Source organism: Tauraco erythrolophus, chromosome 16 (genome assembly GCF_009769465.1).
Source record: "Tauraco erythrolophus isolate bTauEry1 chromosome 16, bTauEry1.pri, whole genome shotgun sequence".
NCBI lineage: Eukaryota > Metazoa > Chordata > Aves > Musophagiformes > Musophagidae > Tauraco > Tauraco erythrolophus.
In genome coordinates, this window is record NC_141480.1 from 2,072,520 (window position 1) to 2,095,721 (window position 23,202).

The window sequence follows — 23,202 nt, forward strand, 5'->3', positions numbered from 1 at the left end:
AATAGGTTAAAAAAGAAGCATGAGAACTGACTAGGAAATATAGCTCTGAATCACGTCATTGTCTCTGAAGACTAATGCTGGTTTTACAGTCTCTAAAATGTACTGATGTCTATAGTGCCATCACAGACTTACAGATTGCTTCTATCATTGACAGCAATGCAATCTTTTCTAAATATATGATGGAAATTAACTTCGCCCAAATAAAGGTTAGTGTGCAGAGCGTATGTATATGGAACATACGGAGCTCTGTTAGGATGTTCTGGTGACAGGAGAGCCGGACCCTTTTATTATGGTTTACAGTATTAGCAGCTGCTAAAAGCTTCAATGAAATCGCACCCTTATGCTAGATATTTATTTCCTCATTTTCCACTTTCTTTATGGATTCTGATATGGTGAGTCATCTCCCAAAACCTTGCTTTCTCAGTCACATTTCATAGAATCATAGAACATAGAACGGTTTGGGTTGGAAGGGACCTCAAAGATCACCCAGTTCCAACCCCCCTGCCATGGGCAGGGACACCCTCCACTACACCAGGTTGCCCAAAGCCTCATCCAACCTGGCCTTGAACACTGCCAGGGATGGGGCAGCCACAGCTTCTCTGGGCAGCCTGTCCCAGTGCCTCACCACCCTCACAGTGAAAAATTTCTTCCTTATATCTAATCTAAATCTGCCCTCTTTCAGTTTAAATCCATTGCCCCATGTCCTATCACTACACCCCCTTGTAAATAGTCCCTCTCCAGCTTTCCTGTAGACCCCCTTTAAGTACTGGAAGGCTGCTATAAGATCTTTCATTAGATCTCCGTTGAGCAAACAGACTTGTGATGGTGCAATGAATCTAGAAAGCAAGAGGTAGCTTGTTCTTGGTGTCTTGTAGGGTCTGATTTGGTTTCTGACTCTATTTCATACTGGAAATATGTTATTTTGGAGTATGTTACAACGACTGGTAATGATGATGCTCGCTCTGCATTGATGCGAACGCCGCTTTGTGTAGGAGAAAGAAAGCATAAATTAGATATTCTCGGTGAGCTGGGGGGGGGAATGATCTCCTCTAGCCTTATTCCAGCTCATTCCTTGAGCCCGTCCTCTCTGGAAGGCGCGCCGCGACCCCAGCGCGGGGGTCTGCGGACAGCCCCGCAGGAGCGTGCGCCGCTCCTCGCGGCATTACGGCAGAAGGGGCGGGGCTGTGGGCGGGGCTGTGGGCGGGGCTTCAGACGTGGCGGCGGCTCAAGAGGAGCGGGGCGGGACGGGGCGGGCGGTGGCGGCGCGGCTGGAAGCGTCGGGGCGGTTCTAGAAGCGCGGCGAGAGGGGCTGCCGGTGAGTGGGGCTCGGGGGGGGGGGCATCCCACCCTCCCCGGTACCGGGGGGCAGCGGGGCGGCGGGTCACCGAGGGCGAGCGAGCCCGCCCGCCCCCGAGGGGGTCGCCGTTCCCCCCGCGCCCCTCGGGAGTCCCTCCGGGACTCCCGAGGGGCGCGGGGGGAACGGCGACCCCCGAGGGGGCTTGGGGGGGGGTTGGGTTTAGGCAGCCCCGGAGCCTTGAAGTGCTGCGGTTAAAAGCCGGAGCGACCTGCGAAGAAAGAAGCGCGTTCTCCGGTGCTCGGTGTCCCGGCGGGGTTAGCAAGGGGCAGCCTCGGAGGCGGGGGGAAGGCGAAAGTGACATTTGAAAAATTAAAAAAAAAAAAATTAGGCTTTTGTAAGCGTGTTAAAAATACCGTCGTTGCAAAAAAAAAAAAAAAAAAGAAAAGAAGTGGAAGGGTTGATTCCCCTTTTCTTTGCCCTTTGGATTTAGATGTGACTGGTATTGCCCCAGAACTCAGAAAGGTTCCTGTGTGCCAGCTGCATTGCCTGCGTGTGCCCTTCCAGCCTGGCATAGCTCTGAGATAGAGGAAACGGGGTCTTAAGCGTCATAAAGGTGTTCAAAACCCACTTGTTCTACTCCTAAATCATTTTATTTTAACCTCACTTTTTTTTTTCTGAAAAATGCTTGCTCTTGGTTTTTTTTGTTTGTGTGGTTTTTTTTCTGAAAAACTCTTGCTCTTGTTTTTGTCAAAGCACACAGATGTGCAGTGGGTACTCCAGGAGAGCAGAGGCAGTCGTGAGCGGCTGGTACGATGCAGGAATCGAAGTCCTGGTGGAAAAAGGCGGTGCCAAAGCTGGAGGTGCTACCAGGGGTGTTAGCACAGCTCAGCTGGGGCACAGTAATGCAAAACATGCTTTTGAGCAGACAGGAATAACTTTATTTCAAGTGGCAAAGAATGTCCTTATAACCTGGAAGCAAGGAGGCAAGAGGATGTGTAAATAAAGACTATATTTGGAGCTGTCTGACTCTGGGATGGTTGGTATTTGTAGCCAGTAGTCACCAGGCTTTCCCAGAAGATGTTTATGTAATCAAACCTCTTGCCTTTTAATTTTATAGGTGCTCTGTGAGGGTGAAGCTGAGCTGAGAGGCCACCCTAGCTGACTTCACCAGGGTGATACTTCAGCTTTCTGCCATTAAGGACCTAAGAAATAATCCTGCAGGTATGTTGTGTATATATATATAAATATATATAGCAACCAGTAACTACCAGTTTTATTATACAGGCAGAACGTTGTTCTACAGTTGCAAATTGGCATTGCTATGACCCTAACAGACATGAATTTTGCTTCTTGCTTATGCCATAATTTCTTGAGATACGTTTTTTTTTATGTAGCTCTTCCTTGTGCAGGAGTACGATCCCAGAGTATGATTATGTATTTCAAAGACAGTAACAGCAGAGGGAGCATGATTTACCATTTAGTGTAAGAAGTTTTTCATTCTAGGTTTACGTCAGGAATCCAGCCTGTTTAGAATTTCCGTGCTGTGCATATTGGCAAACTTCCAAAGAAGCAAGCTGTAAACATAGATATTTTTCCTATGACTAGTTCTGATTTTTCTGTATGCTTCTCTGTATGTCTGAGAAATGAAAGCGCAGTGTGGTAGGGGCCACGTTCTAGGATGATCTTAGAATAGATTCAACCCCCACACCTCTGAGATAATGTCTGATCTTAATTAAATTGCTGATATTAACTGAAAGAAACAGTTCAATGACAGTAGACCTCTTTTATGTAAAACCCCTTTTTTCTGAACGGGGGATTTTTTTAATGCTATATGAACATATGGAAGGTTAGGTCAAGTAGCATGATATACTATTATTATGGGCTTTGCATGGTAAAATGCAGTCTGAATTTTAATGGTGAAAAATAAGCTCTAGTGGAAAAAGAGCATGCAGTCTTGCTGTCTGCACTAACTGTGGGATTTGATATGGGATGAGCTTGCAGATGCTGCAGAGTAAGATGCAGGCAGGTTTGCTGCACTTCAGCATGAATTGTCTTGCCTGCTGGAGTGCGGAAGAAATATTCTTTGCTATGGTTGTAAAAAAGCTGTTGGGAGCTAATCAAGATGCTTGTAGTTTCTAAGGTGGTTATAATGAAGGCTGCCACAAGCCATTCTGTGTTAGCAGAAATACACTCAGTTTCACATGAATGTACTGTATCCTTGTTAATGCGTGCAAACAAACAGCTTTTCCTCCTTTTCTTTTGGCTTGCCTTGAAAAATCTGAGGCAATAATGTTGTGTTATTTGCTAGGCAATTATAATTGTTTTCAGATGCACATTAAACCCTTTGGCAAGTAAGGTAGTGATGCTGGCATAAGCTGTTTTGAGCAATAAATCCAATGTGTACTGGAGGAAGGAGCTGGGAAGCAGTTATTTGACGAAGAGAGAAGAGAACTCACTTACGAGGAGGCACCCAGTATGGAAAGGGAGCAATGCCTTTTCTGTCTCCCTGGGTCACACTGAGAACAAACTATTTGTAGCAAGGTAATTAAATGCACACTGTGCTGGCAGTGGCCTGAATTCTGATATGAGCTTCAAGACAGGACAGTGCGGTCTGGGTGCGGCACTGACGGGTGTTTAAATCCAAAGTTTTTTGGGTCAGAGGAGTGGTTGAACGTTGGAGCATCTCAGTTCATGTGGATAACGAGTTTTGGCTCTGAATTACTTGTTTCAGAGTTTTCAGCCAATGGTAAAGGTTTGCTTAGTTAGGATAAAATTAATGTTTCCTTAGTATTTAATGATTTTTAAATAGTTTTATAGCTGCCATCGTGTGCCAGGCATCTCCTGGCCAATGTGTCAGGCTAATCTGCAAGACTTGAAATACTGCTGCAAGCTGGATGTTTTTTATGGCTGTGTTTCTTATCGAGGTGTTGAGAGAAGCTTTTCCTTGGCAACATCCTGCAAAATCTGCTTACAGTTCAGCCCATCTCTTGGCTCTAAATAAGTATGTAAGCAATCTTGCAGGTTTTTTTTGTGCTGTTCTCCACTTAAATATAATTGGCCTTATCTACAGCCATCAATACTGGTAGCAAGTTGTTGTCTACTTTTGATGCTCCATTGTTTGGGAAAGGGAAATGAAGGCAGCTGCACACTCAGTTCAGTACTTTTGCAAGCAATAAGACAGTGGGTGGAAAGCACTGGTGTTTGGAGGAGCCCCAAGCAGACCTGTCTCATCCAAGAGTCCAACCTCAAATTGCTGTTTGAGGATGGACCGTTCTTCAGAGCCTGCCGCGTGGGCCTCAACTGTAAATGCACCAAGAGCCCGTCTGTGGCTTGAGGTGACTCTGAAGTAGTGATTTGCCTGTTAGATTTCACCATGATGCTTTAAATTTAGATACATGTGGAAGCAGCTATTTTAGCAGTGATTTTCCAGGTGTCTTTAATAGCATAGGCAAGCACAGAAGAGGAGACAGGCTGTCACCCTTATTTGTGTCGTCAGCTTGTAAGTTGTTGCATCGTGATCGTTCAGAAAAGTAGTATATTAATCAGATTTTGGCAGTATCTAGTTATGATACTTTGTCTCACAAACTTTATTCCCCTCTAGCAAAACGTGGGTCTGTACGAACGGAACCAACCAGGGAACAGTAACTTGCCTTAACTTGAAAGAAACCATTGCTGTGTGCTCTGGGGAAAAAAAAAAATCCAAACCAGAAACCTGGAAGAAATAGAAAACTACATCTGTTAGGAGTAATTAAGATTTGTCATGAAGGAAACATGTCACAGAGAATGTCTGATGACCTAAGATGCTGACAGAGCAGTGGTTTCTGCTATGATCTATGCTTGGTATTGGTAACATTCTGAAGCAGTGAGTTGGCAGACTGCTGACCAGTGATGCTATGCAGGTTTTTGACACCGATTCGTATCAATCAATGAAGTATTGCACACTTAGTGCTGTCTTTTCACTTTTGATCTATCTGTTCTACCTGTTTTAGCTGTTATCCAGCTGCATTGCAGTCTTGAATGTGAACTGTCTTGGAATGGCTGTGAGGTAATGTCATCTGAGTTTTGTGGGTTGAAGACTGAAATGTAGTCTTAGAAATGCATTCACAGGGGCTGAAATTAACCCTGTGAAACTTTTTTCCTCTGACCTAGTCTTTGGGAAGAGAGATGACTTTGCTGGTAGGAGTTTGGAGCAGCTAAATCACATCCCAGTTCTGTACTTCCCCTGGAGAATCCCAATAGCAAAGGGAGTGCCATCATGTCTAAGTGGTGGAGTGGAAGAATACTGTGGTTTTTTTTTTTCTGGAGTTCATGTGATCAAAATGAGAGTTTGCAATACAGCAGGAGTCTCACTCTCTCCTGATTTGCCATAATAAGCAGTAATAAAGGGTATGACTTCCATTCTTTAAATCACACAGACTGGTCTTATGTCGGTTCCACTTAGTTTAATTCTGCATGAGAAGTCTGTGCAAATTAGAAGCCTGGATGAAGAACTCACTTTTGTTAGTCCTTGTTTTTAGCTAGGCTGTCAGCTAGGCTGTTGGAAGGTTTCTTTTGACTTGTTTTGTTTTTCTGAGGACATGCTTATCTGGGAATCAAAACTGACATCGGGAGTGAATGATCAGCCATGAGACAGGTAATTGAAGCAAGTTTCACTATCCAGTGTGCTACTACTATTACATTTTTTTAAAAAAGCTGCAGAATGCAATCAAGTCCCTTATACACACTTGTGCCAGCTGAATGGTACTTGGTGAGACGTGTTTGTGAGGTGAAGGTGGGGAGAGGGGTTTGTGTTTTAACTTCAGCATCTGTGGGTGGATGTGCTGCCTCCTGTCTAAAGGAAGGTTCTGTGAGGGTCTTGCTCTTGTGCTGTGGTGGACAAAGGAGACTGCAACCTATCAGTCTGATCAGAAGTGGCAGTCCTAAAGGAGCAAGAGGTATTTGCTTCCTCTTCTGACCTGAAAAAAGTCCTCCCTTTGGCTTGTGTGGGAGCTGGCTTGAATCCCCCATGACTGGATATGAAATTCAGAGTGGGTGAGCGACTGATAACTCTTGGTAGCTGTGCAAGCAACTTTTTATTTTGTGGATCAGGTCTGTGTTTTTGTGTCATCTTGATTAAGAATTTTTAGAAAGCATATTAAATAAAGAATTCAGTCCAACTTGTGGAGAAAAATTCCATCCTGGTCTATTTTGTCTAGAGAAACCTTTTTTCCTTTTGCCAGTGCTCTCTGAAGTCTGACAGCACTCTTTCCAGTGGGAGCAATGATTCATTGAGGTCTAACACTCTAAAGAAGTGTTAGTGCAGTATCCATTTGGTTAGCTTTCTAGCTCTGCTGGCTGGACGCATTTAAGGGAAGAAAAGCAGCAAAACATTGTCTGGTACAGTATGCAGAGAAGTTTAGTTCTGTTAGTGTTGCTGGAACAGCTTCTCGCTGCAGTGAGAACTGTCCCTTGGGTAAGGCGGTGGTGTAAGTGCTCATCTCCAAGGTACACATGGCCTTGGGATGCCTGTGCTGATGGGGCTTGATGTAGCCTGATGAGCCAGGGTGGTATGTTTGTCCTGGGCTGTCTTACAGGACAGCAGGGACTGCCTGCTTGGGGGAACCCCCCTGTGGGGGGAGTTCTTGTGGCCCGAGGCTGAACTGAGCCCAGTGGCTCTGCTCAAGTCTTCTCAATCTGTTGCAGAAGAATGTCACTATTCTCACTTTAATAAGAGGAGATCCTAAATTCACCTGTCCAGCATGCCTTCGTTGTTTGATGCTGTTGGAAAAAAGCCAGGAATGTAGGCAGTATTTGTCCTACACAGACTTCTTATCTGGCATTGCTATGTGACTTCAGTTCTTCCATTCTCTGTTTGAATAAAACACACTGGCTTTGTAAACATTTGTCTCGGGTAAGGTAGGAGGTACTGATGTCCCTTCTGCCTCTCCTGCCCTCTTTGTTAGCAGATGGTTTAGCTATGGCGGGGTGGGGATGCACACGTGTGTACGCACACATGCTCGTGCTGTCCAAGAATGTGGTGGTAACGTTATGTTCAGCCTCCTGTAATTCATTATTTGTGCTGCTTTTCTGCATAACAGCTGCGAAAAGAACGTGTACAAACAATTTGAAAACCCCGCAGCCAGGTGTCCTGCTTGTTCAAGCAAAACCCGATTTCTCTGTTTACTGAGATTTCTGTTTATTGACTCAAGTGAATCTGAGTAGGGTGGCAAAGCTGTTAAAGATCTGTGATAAAAGCAAGCTGCTAGCTGGAGTAAACGTTCTTCTTGGCAGATATCCTCAGCTGTGAGAGAACATGGTGAGGAGGTGCAGGACGGAGAATGTAGACTTGTGTTGTTTTAACTGGAAAATTCCCTTGTAATTGTTTTGCCAGGCTGTGTGTGCTGCGTCCAAAAAACCACTCTGAAACGATGACAGACTATGCAGATGGACAGTTGTGGCTTAATATATCCAAATTAATGTACTTCCCAAGTGCTCTTGACTTGCTGTGCTTTCTGCTACATCACTTATTGTGGCTTTTAGTATTGGCAGACCTCTGCATGGTACCGTTCATTCAGCTTCACTCAATTCTCAGATTACCCATGTACTAGTTCTGAACTGACTTAAACAAGCAGTTTGGGAATATGTGGTTTGCAGGGGGGTGAGAAACAGAAGAGGGAAAAGAGAAGACTTATTGTGATGCTGTGAGACAATTTTCCTGCTTAGTCATGCTTGCAGACTGTTGTGGTGAATGTTTCTGATTCCTCGTGTAGTCTTTTAAAGCAATCAAAAGAATAATTTAAAAACAATCATCTTGCCATGTGATGATACGTAGCAGAGAACGGAGCTATTTCTAATGTTCTTAGTATTATTGGGGGTGTGTTTGGGGTTTATGCCCATGGCACCAGTGAGCTCAGCTGAGGGTGAGGGCTTCTGTCCTGCTGTGGGCTTGGAAAACCCAGATGGAAAAAGCAATATCCACCTTTCTCGTTCTGTCTCGTGTTGTGCAGGCAGGCATGTGGAGCCCAAGGGAACAATGAGCCCAGAATTACCTTGTTTTAATACCTTCCCACTTGCTGCATTGCTTGAAATTTTAGGATACTCCATGTATTTTTCCTTTCCCTTCTCTTCTCCCCTCCATCCCTCTTTCTCATCCAATTTAAATGACTCTATGTTGCCCCAAATAGCTGCATGTTGTTTAATATATTTGGAGTAAGAGAAGGTTGCAAGCAGTCATTTCCAGCCACCAGTTTACCCAGTTGCAATGGGTAGGGAAAAAGAATTGCTGCTTGGATGAAGGTGAGCAGTTGTCATCTTCCACTTGACGCTGTGCATGGGTGTTGTGCGAGCTCGGTGTTTGGTGAGCAGCAGTTCCAGGATTGGAACTAGATGATCTTTGAGGTCCCTTCCAACCCAAACTATTCTATGATTCCTGCTCGGGGAACAGGCAGCTGTGGAGCGAGCTGTGGGTTCATCCAAGTGCAATGCAGGCTCCTCATAAATTCCCTGGAAGAAGCACTCCTGGCCATTGGATGTACCAGGAGAATTACAGCTCCCAGGAGGCTCTTCTGTATGGACTGTACATCCCTTATTTTGCTTGTCTCCTACCTTGTCTGCTCAGGCTGGCTTTCCCTTCCATGCCCTCGGTGGACTGTGCTCTTAAAAATGTGACAGTCTGCTTTGCATCTCCACCCAAGGGGCTGGATTTCTAAGCTGGCACAGCCTTTGAAATACAGAAGTCATAAGGGCTGTGCCCAGAGGCCAGTATGCTGGGATGATGCATCTTGAATAAGCAGAGTTGGAAATTTCGCTTTCAGCTTTTCCAACCATCACTGCCACTTCCACACTACAAATGCTGTATTTCTTCATTTGGCTTTCTCACTATTTGTCTTTCTAGACAGTTTTTATGTAACTGAATTTCACAGCATGCTACAAGTCTGTCTGTTTAATTTAGACTTTTATTATTATTGGAATATAGTACAACTTTGTGTAGCCTCCTATTTTCCAGCTATAATTATGCATGATGTGGAAGGCTTTGAGCTGCCTTTGCTGAAGATCTTGTTCTCTGTCCCTGGACAAATATATTGCTCTCATTACTTGTGTCATGTGGGCCTTCCATGCAGTGTCTTCCATGTAAATCCCAGAGTATACCAGATAGCATTTGAGACTGTTAAGTTGACAGCTCCTGTGGTTAAAGATGACTTTTTTCAAGCTTTACTGGTCAGAATTCAGTCTTTCAAGAACGTAAATCGTTTTCATGAGAGTGAAATGACTGAAGATGAAGATTAATGTGTTTTTTTTTCTCACAAATGAGTTAATCATTTTTACTCTTCCTTTTCCTTTTAATTTGTTACAGGTTTGAGCTATCTGGAAGATGAAGCCTTGGCTGCAGTTGGTGTTCTTTACCTGTATTTTCTTGATCTGGCACACAGAAGCAGAGTTCTTCACCTCCATAGGTATGGGGAGAACCAGTGCATGATGTTGTGATGTAGTTAACGTGATTGCCAAAACTGTTAAAGTTTACAGCTGAAGCATATGGCTTACTTCATATGGCCCTATCAAACATTGTCCTCATTAGGAAAAGCTGCTCTTCTGCATCCTTGATGCTATTCTGCACTGCAAGTCTTGCACCAGTGCAGTTTATTTGCCAGTGGGTAACTTAATACATTGTGACCAGCACAATACAAGTTTCTCTGGCAACTGTCAGTGAAATAAGACAGTTCCCATGTTTTATTAAGAATTGTGCACCTGTTGTTGTGTTGAACACAACAGAAACCTTATGCTAAAAAGCTTTTTATGCTTTATGAAAATAGTTTAAGTGATAAATATGTGAAGAATTTTCTTTCACAGAACCTGAAATCTCCTATCTTCTCAAAGCTGGAGTTAGATGCTGGAAGGAAAAGTTTAATATCCCCTTTACCTTATGTGTGTTTTGTAAGGCCTGGGTAAACCCTGAAGAATTCACATTGTTATAAATCCTGAAAATAGGTTGATTTTCACGACAATTTAGTTCTTGTGTTCTAATAGCTGTGATACAACCATGTATGACTGTGGTACAGCCTAAAAATAAGCACAAACTGAGTTTTCTGCTGTGACTTGGTCTAATGTTTTCCTGTGGGGAGTTTACCCCGTAAGGATAACAGAGACTGGTTGAGAACAGCTGGCCGTTCTCCAGACTGTGCTTTGAGCTCAGCCCAGCTGTGTTTCCGGATGGTAAAACTCAAAACTCCTGGTGATTTATTTTGCACCGCTGTGTGGAACTGCTCAGCCAGAGCAAGGCAGAGTGGTGTTCCACCGCCAACCTCCAGCACGTGCTCCTGTGCTCTGGAGTTGACTAAACAATATTTATCTATGTGTATTATCTCCTAAGTTAAGTAGCTTTTTGTACAAAGTTACTGTGCAGGATCACCTTTTCTTTACTCTTACCTGTTCCTGAACCTTTCCTGACTCTGAAAATAGCACAGCCTGCTGACTCCCATCTGCTTAATCATGCCTCATTAATAATTACTTTGGAATGCTGAAACTAAAGCTGTGGCTGCATTTATAAATCTCATCCGGTCTTTCAGTGTTTGGTCTTTGAAAAGCAAAGTTTGTCATAGCAATTAGGGTTGACATGCTAGCAATTTCCACTAATACTAATCAGGAGAGAGTGAGTGTGTGTGTCAGTCTATAAACATTAGTCTGAAATTCCTCTGTACTTAATGTTAGGCTGTGTTTCCACAGTTACCCATATGGAAAAGCTGTAATTTTAAGTGATGCCAGTGGTTAGACTAATGATTTATTAGTGTGACCTAATCTGTATCCATATGTAGAACAGATGCTTTGGCAACTACTTGGATCTTTTGTTGCTCTAACTCAACAGCTGCAGTGGTGTCAAACCTTTCTTTTGTCTTGCATACAATGGTAATAGTGAAAGTGATTCAAAGGCAGTGGAAGGGGCACAGCAAAGCCACCTGAGCCATTGAAGTTGGGATTTTAAAAGCCCCTTGAAGCGTTTGAATGCCAGACCTGTATGTATAACAGCTTTTGTGGTTTACAGGCATGGAAGTGCACACCCTTAATTTGTCTGTTCTTTGGGGTGGTTTCAATGGCCCTAGAACATCTGAGGTCTGTCTTCTGTGCTGTTGGAAGTCGTTACTTTTTTAGGTCTGATTAACGTTTGCTCATACTGTTTTTAGGTCAAATGACAGACCTGATTTATGCCGAGAAAGACTTGGTGCAGTCTTTAAAGGAATATATCCGAGCGGAAGAGAACAAGCTCTCTCAGATTAAAAGGTAGGGGGGAAAGTTTGAATAATGAAGGGTAACAAAATGGCTCATCTGTGTTCAATGACACCACACCTTTCTATCACCCGTTTTTGCTGCCAGATCTTGTTAGTATTTCCTCAGTAGATAATCACAGTGAGACCATAGGTACTAACTTGGTTGTGACTTATTCCCATAAACAGGGAGGGTGCCTTGCTTCAGACTGTTTAGACTTTGCTTATTTAGAAACTGTTGTCTGCTGGGCTCTTCCCACTTTTCCCTGTCCTTGTACCATCACAGTGCTCCTCCTGACGCTACTCATGCCAGAGGAGCCTTGTCCATGTGAATGAAACGCCTTTGGGTGCCTGTTTCACGGCATCGGCACTACTTCCAGCAGCAAAGTGTGCCCGTTGCGTTGTTCAGCAGAGCACACACTGAACCCCTGGCATCCTTCCCGTGTTGGCTTTGCTCTCAGGGACAGCTCTCCTGCCTTGTTCTCTTTGGTCACCAACCTGGCCACAGACGTTATCTCGTTTGCTGAGATCACTTGAAAGGCTCTTGCTGACAACGAGTATTCTGTGTCTCTTAAGAAGGCTGCTAATACTTATCAAGGTGAAAGTAATGTCTTAATAGGGTGTGACATCAGAATAGTCTAAATGAGGTCCAGGTTCAGAAGAGCTGAGTGCCTCTGGAGCTGTTCTTTCCAAAGAGTTTCTAAACTCCAGGCTATGTGTGGAAGTTTGATCTCTCTTTTGGGGTATAGGGTGGAGACAGGGCTATGGAGTAAGTGAAGTGATACAAATTGCTTGTTGCTTATACACACAAATGTTCACTTCTTTAATAGCTGCCCTTTTGAGGAAAAACAATGTCCTCTGCAAGTATTGTTAAAGAGGATGTCAGTTCAATCTGGTCCTTTTTTAAAAAAAGTCTCTCTTCATGGGTTGACACATGCAAGTGCTTTTTTAATGTGTTGGTTTTTCAGTGGACTTGTATTTTGGTGTACTTGTAGGCAAGACTATTCTACCACTGTGTCAATACTTGAGCCCTCACACCCTGCTAGTGTATGAGGCTCATGTTTTGTATCAGAGGTGCTGTATTTCATATATATGTATGTATTTTGCATCAGAGGTGCTGTATTGAATGTGGTACTGCTTTTCAGTTAGTTGTCTGGTTTTTGTCTGTTAGTTTCAGATATGTTTACGATTCAAAAGCCCATTGTGATGTGAATAAAGAGAGTAGGACTTGACAATATTTATTATTTCGCAAAATAAATACTAGAAGTAGTGAAAGCATAAATTAAAAAGACAGTGCAGATGGGACTGATCTTAATATATGTTGTTCATCTGATATGCCTGCAAAGGATCTCTGGGAAAACCATCTTATTTTTGTTCTGTTGCAACATCGCTGTACAGAGAGGCCACCAGGTAGCCTGACAACGTTTACCTGTGTTCAGGTAAAGCTGTTTGTAGGCAGAGCTCATTCATGGCTTACTGAGTTTGAGATTACAGGCTCAAAGGGCATTCCTTTTATTCAGTTATGAGCTCATCTCAGCAGAGTGTTTTCTTTCTATTGAGTGCTGAGAGGAGAACACACATTGGGCATTAAGGGATAATATGAAGGGCAACAAAAAATTATCACTGTAGCATCAGCAATGTAGTTGGCAGTTCAAGTGTACTATAACAGAGGGCCAAGTTTCCTACTGCTGCTTTGAACGTGACCAACACCGTGACCTCGGTGACTGACAGCACTGCCACTGTGCTGTCTGAGGGCTTCCAGGCTGAAAATCAAAGCTTGTGGTTTAGTTTCCATAAAGCTAAAAAGCTCTTGGGGTTTTATTTGTGCTTGTATTTTTACTGAGGTAGATAAATGACACTCATAGTAATTGCGTGCTGTATCTCCTTATTTTTTTGAAGTGCAGTATGCTGAAAATTGATGCAAGAGATGCATGCTTGCTATAGTAAGGTTTAAAATAGCAATCAAGGAAACAAATTCCTTTTAAAAGAAAAACATTATTGTAATTAAAATATCAGGTGTACTTCATTCTATGAAGTTGAAAGCTGGTTATGGTGGCAAAGGCAGCAATAAATTTATTCTAGCTGTAATTAGGATGACTTAAGAAGGAAGACACGCATTCAAAAATTGTTCTCAGACTGAAGCGTACACTTCTCGTTCCAGTTGGGCTGAAAAAATGGATGTACTGACTAGCAAATCAACCTCTGATCCAGAAGGGTATCTGGCACATCCTGTAAATGCATACAAGCTGGTGAAACGTTTAAATACTGACTGGCTGGAGTTGGAAAACCTGGTTCTTCAGGATACGACAAATGGTAAGGAGTTACAGGGGAGAAGATACCAGTAGGAGGTAACCTTACAACACGGTTGCTTATCCTCCTTGTATTCCAGAAAGCTACAAACTCAGCTGTGGTTTAAATGTTATTGCCAAGTTTATTTGAAACTTAAACTGATGGCTGGCCTCTCGTTTGCTGCTCACCCAAGTGAGTTAAGCTTGCCACTGAAACACATCTGTCCAAACTCAGTTACCTGTCTCAGTCCTGTTGCACTTTGGCTTGTGCTGTTGGAGGCAAAGGGGAGAGCAGGATGTACTAAGGTGGTCAGCTGTTGGCAACTATTGTTTTGCACCTGGTCTTGAGCTTTATGTTCCTTTGATATAATAACTTACTCATCTGCTTTCCCAGTCTGCTGCATCTCTTGGCGATCACTGTTTTTTGACTGTGTTGATCAGTAGATAAGACTTAAGAATCAAAATACGAGATCGATACTGATTGGTGAAGGAATTCCTATCAGCCCCAGCCTTAACAGTTGGCAGATGTTGTAGCCAGTCTGATAACAGGATAACACACAATTACAATCTGTAAACCTGTCCTTCTATATCAAATGTTTTCAGTACTAATCTTTGCTTTTGCGTCATATTGTCAAATTGTCTGCCCGAATTTGCTTACATAGCTTATTTTTTTAAAAAATCTAAGTTTATTTTTATTGGACTCTTAAAAGTACAGGAGAAGAGGCTATTTTTCAGGCACAACACTCCATGTTTTCCCTTTCTACTCTGCATATGCTAAAGTTTCGGTACTTGGAAGTTTTTTCCAGCCGAGATTTTTATTACCTTTTGGAATAGTCATTCTAGATGGAAATAAAATACTCAATTCTATTGAATACTTCTGTCATTCTTTTTTGAAAAGCTTCCTTTTCCAGTTCTGCTTGCTGCATGACTAAAATGGCTAGGTGGCTTTCCTCCAGTTGATTGCCCCTGCTTCTGCCCAGCCAACCTGCTGTACAGCCTTGATACATTTACTTAGTGCCTTTAATTTTATTTCTAAATGTCACCTGTTTTTACTCGTCCGGTTTAAAAGCCCCTTACTGAGCAAGGTCCTACTCCTGCTTAGGGGATTTTGGGTCAGGGTCTCTGTACCTTAAGCTCAGATTTGAAAAGCTGTCACGGCTTTACAGGTTGGAGTAAAGAGTCTGAAGTCATTGGCCAGTGCTATGATCTGCAGTTGTCTCTGGATATTGCAAGAGAACTGAAAGCTCTTAAGTGTTCTTGCTAGAAGGAGGCATTACAGGAGAATGAAGATCATTAGATTCACATCGTACTTCAGTAAGGTGCAGTGCAAGAAAACGTAGGGTTTTCATTACTTATCCTTCATCTCTTGCTCATGGGCTGTGTTTCTTAAAAAGAGACAGAAAACAATGTTTGTGTGACTTAGGAGCCTAATGAGAGGCCTTAAACCTGAATTATTTGAATCTCTAACTCCCAAAACAAAGCAGATGCTTCCTCTAGCATTCCTCTACTGTTAATCTAGTACTGATATGTATTCAAACTCTAGAAGTAACGTCTTTCCCTTTTACTGCAAAGGCTTTATTACAAATCTCACAATTCAGCGTCAGTTTTTTCCAACTGAAGAAGACGAGACTGGAGCTGCGAAGGCTCTGATGCGCCTGCAGGACACGTACAAACTGGATCCTGAAACTCTCTCTCGAGGAAACTTACCAGGTAAGTGCACAAAGGTCTCCTGCTTTAAAAGGAAGGAAGTGGTAACATCCTCAAACTCTCTCCCAAAGTCCTTTTTCAGTAGGGAGGAAGGACCATGGTGCTCAAAGTCCATGTGGCTTAGATGCTTGAAGACGTATCTACTTCACTTTGAGAATAAGAACCTTGAGGTTGTTCCCACCTGAGCCAAGGCACCGTGATCTGCAGTGACCAGCTCAAGCAGCGTTTTTAATTAGTATTACTTTAAAAGAATGCTGATTTTTATAATTGCTGTAGCAAAACAACAAAGGATGACATACTTTCTTGTGCTGGTTACTGTGGGTGCTTCCTGTCCCATGAGGCTTTCACTGAATCACTTTACTCCCTTCTGTGAAGTGGAGGCTAACATTTTTTTTTGCCATGGAGAGATGTTTTGGAAAGCATGTAGGTATCTTGGGGTGCTTCAGTGTTTTGGCAGCTGAGTCTGAGCAACATTTGTTGCTGCTGCTTATGAGAGACTTACTGGAACAGGTTATGGTTGCTAGCATCACACTGTTTAGACTGAATAGGCTTCATTAGAGTGTGGATAGATGAGTTGACAAAACAGTTTTGGTTATCATTTGTAGGCTATTAACAATGAAATTTTAAGTTTTATCTGTGCATCTGCTGAGCTGGAGCAACTGGAAATCAGTACAGAGTTACAGTCAAAAGAATATTCAGTTTGTCTAAATAACAATCAACTCGCTTATGCACAAATAATACATCTCCAGTAGAGAGCAAATAAGCTAGCTCTGCATATAGTTGGGCTTCTCTGATCACCTGACTGTTAATTTGTAGGTTCAGGAAAATCTGTTAAGCTGTGAGTCTGCTCTGCCTTTGTCTACAACACAAAACACTAGCTTAACAATAATTTCTATGTTAAACTTCTCTTAGTTTCCAAAGGAATTAATGCCACAGAATTAGGATAGAATTTAATCTTCAATTCTGAAGGTAATCAGTTTAGTACAGAACCTAAAATATTGTCAAAGTGTTGTCTTTTAGAAGCCTTTTTGGATGATAAAAGTGTGTATTTATAGATATTCCTTAATATGCCCTATATATTTGTAGGCAAAGATGCTTCTGTGTGGATTGCTTAAAGCTATCTTTTTGGGGTTTTTTAGGAACAAAATACAGATCCTCTTTGACAGTAGGTGACTGCTTTGGTATGGGGAAGACTGCTTACAATGATGGAGACTACTATCACACAGTGCTCTGGATGGAACAAGCCTTGAAACAACATGATGAGGGGGAGGAAACAACAGTCAACAAAGTAGAGATCCTAGATTATCTCAGCTATGCTGTCTTCCAGTTTGGGGATTTACACAGAGCCATGGAGCTTACCAGACGTCTGATATCCCTTGGTAAGGATAAAAGACTCTCTATTCCAGCGCTGGGGAGTGTTGCCAGCAACAGAGCCAAGAACAGTCATGGCCCATACGTATTGGTGAGCTGACTGGAAGGATGTCCTGCCAGATGACTTATAATAAAAGTAGATCCTGGAAAAGAAAACCAGTCTGCTTATACATGAAGTAGCTTTAACAAGCCATCTGATAGTCCACGCTGTTATTACTGAAAGACCAAAAGTGTGCCTGCAGTACCTGTATGCTTTGCTTCAGTGTACTGAGATGTTGTGTTTGGGAATGGTTGGAGCCTGGGTTGTCTCAAGGGAAGATCAAGGCTACCACAGACTTAGGCAGAGCATCTTCTGTGAAGTCCTACTGACTTCACATATTCCTCCTTATTCCTCAGTGCAGGTACTCTTTGATGCCAGAAGAGCACTGTGCTTGAGATCTTAAAGTATTTATTTTTGCATACCCAGAACAGATTTCTTAAAACCTTTTATCTCAGGCCTGTTTCTAGCTTTCTCTTGACTAAGCAAATAAGCATTGCTTCCTGTCCAACTTTGCCTACCACCTGCATTGGAAAAGTTTATCCTCCCCAATTAGAGTTAACATCTCTGTGTTAGGTATTTGTATGTTCTTTTAATCAGCTGTGGTTCTCAGTTTACAGATTAGCTGCATCCTGAGCGTGGGTGAAGCCTTTCTGCTGAAAAATATGTATTGATCTAATTTCTGCATACATTGGCATTCATAGATTAAAATTTACAAGAATATTCATATGTATTGAATCTAGCTCCCTCTGCCATAGAGTTTAGCACTGATAGCAGAACACAAATCCTTATCAGCAGCAAACAGTGGAACAGACTTGGCAGTCCCCTCTGGGAGCAGCAGCTTCCTCTGCTCTGGGCTCAGCTTCCTGATCTGGCCACTATTAGCCTATGCTCTAATGAGTGGTTACTTCAGTGGCCTTCTGGATTAGTTCCATAAGATAAGCATGATAAGCTTGGGGAGGGCCAGAAGGGAGAGAAACTTCTAGGAGCTAGTGTCCAGAAACATTGGTGAGCAGGGAATTGTTCCTTCCTTGTTATGCTGGGTAAAGATCTCTTGGTGATGATTGATTTCTCTATGATCTGCTTATCTTGGGTAGAACTGGGCAGAAAAGCTGGGAGAAAAAGAGGGATGTAAAGACAAAAAAAAAAAAAACTCCTGCTCTTTTTCTTGGAATACAAGTTTTGTGATGGGTCCTTCCAGAAAAGATTCTTTTGCAGGTTATGCCTACTTTCCCTGTGCAAAGACAAAAGCAAATAACCTAAAAACCAAAGTATGCCTACCTTCCCTGTGCAAACCCTGTGCTGGTTTTCAGTGCAGACTGGAGCCAATGCCTTTGGTTGCCTGATAATGCTTTAAGAAGGGGAGAGTTGTTGCTGTGCTTGTTTGAATTAACAGTTCCTGAGACTGCATAAGTCACTGGTTTGGTCTGGTTTTCTCCCGATGAAGACAGTGCTCATGAGAGAGCAGGCAGTAACCTGCGGTACTTTGAGAAGTTGCTGGAGAAGGAGAGAGAGGAGGAGGAGAAGGAGAAGTCAATAAACAAGACCATGACACCGACAGAGCCAGTGGTGCAGAGCAGTGCCTATGAGAGGCCTCTTGACTACTTGCCAGAACGTGATATCTATGAGGCCCTTTGCAGAGGTGAAGGTGTAAAAATGGTAAGAGAAAGGCAAGAATTCCCTGACTGTGCTGCCTTTGCATAAGGGTGATCCAGCTTGCTGAGACACACAAAGCTTTTCCTTCTGTGAAGCTGTTTTTTTGTTGGTGTTTTCTTTTAAGAAGAATTAAACGTATTTCTGTCCAGGCTGAGATTCGTACCTTATGTCTTGGCCTCTCTCTCTTTAGCTGTTAATCCTAGACAACAAACCCAGCTCTTAAAGCTCTTAGATTGTACCTCTTAAAGGATGTTTAAAATTGATTCTCCTCAGTTTGTCTGGTTGGCTGTTTCAAATGCCAGCTTCACAGATGCACTGGGAGGCTTTTTCCACTGAGAGCTGGTTATGCTTTGCCACACTTACAGAATCACATTGCTCCTTTCCTTTTCCATCTTAATGACATATCCTTCTGGGGTGACTGTATTGACCAACCAGTCTCCAGTACCTTTCAACAAACCTGGCTTTAATTCTCAGTGCAGGCAAAGAAATCAATTTATTCTGTCTGCATAGTCTTAATTATAAGAACTAGGCTTGTTTTTTACAGCTTGCTGTTTGTGTAATTATTTGCTTAATCTATAATCTATTATGATTTAATTCTCCTGTAGTTTAGTGTTTCAGCTGTTGCTCAGTGGTATCTGGTGTGGCATATGTTGTTTTTTATTTGCAGTAAATTGCAGAATCACTTATGCTTCCCTCTAAAACTTGCTAGTCAGCTGATGGCTTTTACAATGTTTGTGGAATGAAGCTCACTTTCTTTTTTTGTCTTGCCTGTTCTAAGTTCATGAAAACTGGTTGAGCAAACAATGTTTGGTTTGGCATTTTGTTTCAGACACCTCGAAGACAGAAAAGACTATTCTGTAGATACCATGATGGAAACAAAAACCCTCATCTGCTCATAGCTCCCTTTAAGGAAGAAGATGAATGGGATAGCCCTCATATTGTACGATACTATGATGTCATGTCTGATGAAGAAATTGAGAAAATTAAACAACTAGCTAAGCCAAGGGTAAGTTTTCCCCTCTTCCATCTCACTAATGGCTGCTAATTCTTTGCTTTAATTTCTGTTAGCAAAGACTAGGCAAAGGATTTGAAAGATCTGGTTTCATACTACAGATGGTACCCTGCAGCTGCGAGCCTAAGGGGAACGATTTCAAAACTGCCTGGTGATGTAAGACCATAAAGTCTAGGCTCCTAAAGGTATTTATGCATTGTTGCACTTGATTATGCAAAGTTCTCGGTAAATGGCTTAAAAACCTTCTAGGAAACTAGAGACTAGACCTGAAAAGGACTGCCTTGATTACAGTGATGGGGTAGACATTCAATATGCCTTAAGTCTGCCTTTTGTAAAGGAGCCAAACTTCAAAACAAAATTTAAAAAGCCCAAATCCCAACAGAAGTAGGAAGAAACAAGGTGGGTTTTTTAAGTTGTGCTAGAAGAATATCTAGAGGTTTGATTTTTTTTTTTTTCTTTGAGTAACCTGGAATCCATGGCTTCTGTTTTTAAAACATAGTATAGACCTGCACAGAGGCACTTCAGATGTCATGGTGCATCTGTGAGTGGAACTGATGTTCTCCTGAAGCTATACACAGCTCATTAGGAGTAATGTGATATAATTAACACAGGGTGGAGAAATCATTTGTGCTCTTAATTCCCAATCAGGGACTGAGGAAGGACAGAGTACTTGTAAGGATGAATGCACAATGCAGTCATTCTCCCAGAGCACTTTAGATCTGACTTTTCCACCTAAATAGCTGTCTGTTGGACAGCAGAGGAACAGATGTGACAGCTTGAGTGTGCAAGGTGTAGATCCACCTCAAAGGCAGCAGTTGTGAGTGGGAACCTGAGTTTTAATGCGATACCTGTTACCCGTGATGTGAATTCTAGTGGCTCTGCACGCAATAAAAAAAGCAGCTACCTAATGCAAAGCTAATTATTATCTCGTCTGACTTTTCTGGAGGTGGAATTTCCTATCTAACCGTTTCCTTTCTGGCAAAAAAGTATGGCAGTGTGAGGTCAGTAGTAGATGCTGTACCTTACTTTTCTGTCAGATCTGACAAGCATGTAAAACCAAACATTTCTGTAGATCATTGGCTCATTTCAGCACTTTTCTAGCTACTGCTATGAAACGTGGTACTAAAATTCCAGTCAAGAATTAGACTTCTTTGTGTTTCTAAATGTGGACATAAATATCTAGTTAGAAACAAACTGAGAAACTGATGCCTCCTGAGAAGGTTAATAATTTGGGATGTTTGTGAAGCTGGACTGCTGTGACCGCCAGCCAGCTGTGGGAGTGTTGGCAGAACACTCCTGTCTCGATGAAGACTCTCACCTCTTAACTTTTTCCTATTACATCATACTATAAAACTTCAAGAGCTTCAGATAAAATGGAAATATTCAAATAGAGCATATCACTTAATCTATTTTATCAAATGAAACATATTCTAAATAAGACAGCTATTATTTTTTTGTTTGGTTGGTTTTCCCTTTTTGTTCAAAGGTGAACATAAGTTTCAGACTTTTATGGAAAGTCTTACGTCTTGCTCACTGAGTTTTTCTTATGTTACTAATGTCAGAAATACTTCATACAATCTATGTAGTGTAGAAAAGGAATCAGTCCCTGTAAGAGTAGGTAAATATTGTAGTCTTAAGATTCAGATTAAAGTTTTCAATTAAAAAAAACCAACCTTTTTTTAGAACTTATTTTTTCTAAATCTCCCTATAGCTCAGCTGCAGGAATAGCTTTAAATTCTTCAGTACTACTGGAAGAATGGAAAATGCAAGCCTTGCTATGAGATGGTCCTTAATAGATATAGCTTAATTTCAGCCAGGAAATTTTAGTTAGTAATCATGGAAGCTTTCAGACAGAACTCTGAAGCAGTATGTTAGTTTTGGGCTAGAAAGATGAGCACTTCCTCTGTTCTAAAATGCATTTGCAAGAAACTTCTACTTTTGGGTCCAAGCACTTTAACATTATCTGCAGTTCACACTTGCCAATATTTTTTGTTTTGTAGGGAAACAACATCTGTACGTGATTGAGAGTAGCTGTATTCGAGTTGGTTTTCATGCTTGTTTTGCAAAATGCAATCACTTTTACTCCAGTTCCAAAAAGTAGTTCCAACTTTTCAGGCAATACATCAGAGCTGACTGGGAAGGGTCAAGAAAATTCTTAACTTTAATGGTGTGGATAGCATTGGGGCAGGGCTGCCATGAAAGTAGGAGAACCTTATTCCCAAAGTTCTGGATTCTGCCTGCAGTACAGGCATGCCTGAACAGAAGAAAACCTGGCATGGAGGGGAATACTTTATCTTTGAACTCAGTGCTATAGGATTTCAGCAATGCAGAATTTCAGAAGGAAAAGCCAATGGAGTGCATGCTAAATTAAAAACAGGCTCTAAGAGGAAGACTAAATGAAGCTTCTGACCAGTCCAGTATGTTATGATGGTTCTTCAAAGCCCAGAAAACGCCTATTATAAGGCTGCTTTCTCCACCCTGAGGGAGGAAGCCTCATGTTTATCAACTGGTTGTACCAAGTGAGGTATAGATTGTATGTTGTAAGTGAAGAAGCTTGCCTGTTGGAAAGAGAAGTGTTCTGTTGTTGCACAGAGGAGACATGAAATAATATGAATGTCATCAGGCTTATTTTAGTTCTGATTTCAGATCAAATGCTAGGTGCAGGAATCAAACAAGCATATACAAGCTTGAAAATGGCAGTGGAATGAAAAGTTTGGGAAGCTGAATTATATCCGAAAAGCTATACTCTTTTGTACAAGTGAAGAACAACATTCAGTCAGCCTGGCTCTTCTGCTATGATTTATGCAGGAGAAATCTGGAACAAAATAACAGTGACTCAGAATTACAGGAACAGCTGTGCCAAGAACTCTCATATAGGGACAGGACAGCTGACATGGATTGTAAAGCTGGCTGGAGAGTTACTTGAGGAAAAATGAAGGCAATAATGACTGCATGTTCTGAAGAAAATGCAAATAAAAAGGCCTTCTGTGACCTATAATTAAGTGGAAGGAAGGAGGCATGATTTAAAGTGTTTGTGGTTTGCAGGAGTTAAATTTAAATGTGGTCTGAGTTTTCACTCAAGGAAAGGAGTGTCCCAGTTCTTGTTCTCAGCTGCAAGTATAAAACCCAAGTGACCCGTTGTGTTAAGTGAAGCTAGCAGTTGTCTATCACTTTGAGACCACAGCAAATCTGATCAGCTTTGCCAAGTTCCAAGTCTTTCCTACAAATACAGTGATGTGGCTGAACAGTGGGGATGCATCATTGCTCTCTGTTTAAAATGTGTAGGTGAACTGTGCTTTTGTAGAGTTACCTTCTTCATGTAGTAGCATCTCAAACTGTGAATTAGCTGTTCCAGGCATCTTCCAGCTGGAAAATCTGAGCACAGTAATGTCGAGTGTTGCCCTCAGGAGTTTTCTACCATTGCAGATTTGCCTGCCCCCTAATTTGTAACTCATTCTGTAAAAGTTTTCACTTCTTATTTTTCATCTAAGAATGAGGTTGGGTTTTTTCAGTCCACATGAGGAGCAGGCCGATTAAATTTATGAATTATCCAAGAACTTGGGCTTCATATGTTGTTAACTTTTGTTGTTGTTCCCTCT

The 23,202-nt window shown here is 42.1% G+C and overlaps 1 protein-coding gene across 1 annotated transcript in view; it reads left to right on the forward strand.

Annotated features, from left to right (window-relative positions):
• The first annotated feature begins 1,856 nt into the window (after window positions 1-1,856).
• Window positions 1,857-23,202, forward strand: part of P4HA2 (prolyl 4-hydroxylase subunit alpha 2) — a 29,609-nt gene continuing 8,263 nt past the window's right edge. Inside the window, exons 1-9 of the mRNA XM_086621444.1 lie at window positions 1,857-1,910; window positions 2,415-2,518; window positions 9,630-9,729; window positions 11,452-11,548; window positions 13,694-13,845; window positions 15,393-15,530; window positions 16,667-16,906; window positions 18,383-18,594; window positions 19,421-19,597. Coding sequence (XP_086477570.1) covers window positions 9,648-9,729; window positions 11,452-11,548; window positions 13,694-13,845; window positions 15,393-15,530; window positions 16,667-16,906; window positions 18,383-18,594; window positions 19,421-19,597 — 1,098 coding nt within the window. The 5' untranslated portion in view covers window positions 1,857-1,910; window positions 2,415-2,518; window positions 9,630-9,647. The remainder of the gene's footprint in view (window positions 1,911-2,414; window positions 2,519-9,629; window positions 9,730-11,451; window positions 11,549-13,693; window positions 13,846-15,392; window positions 15,531-16,666; window positions 16,907-18,382; window positions 18,595-19,420; window positions 19,598-23,202) is intronic.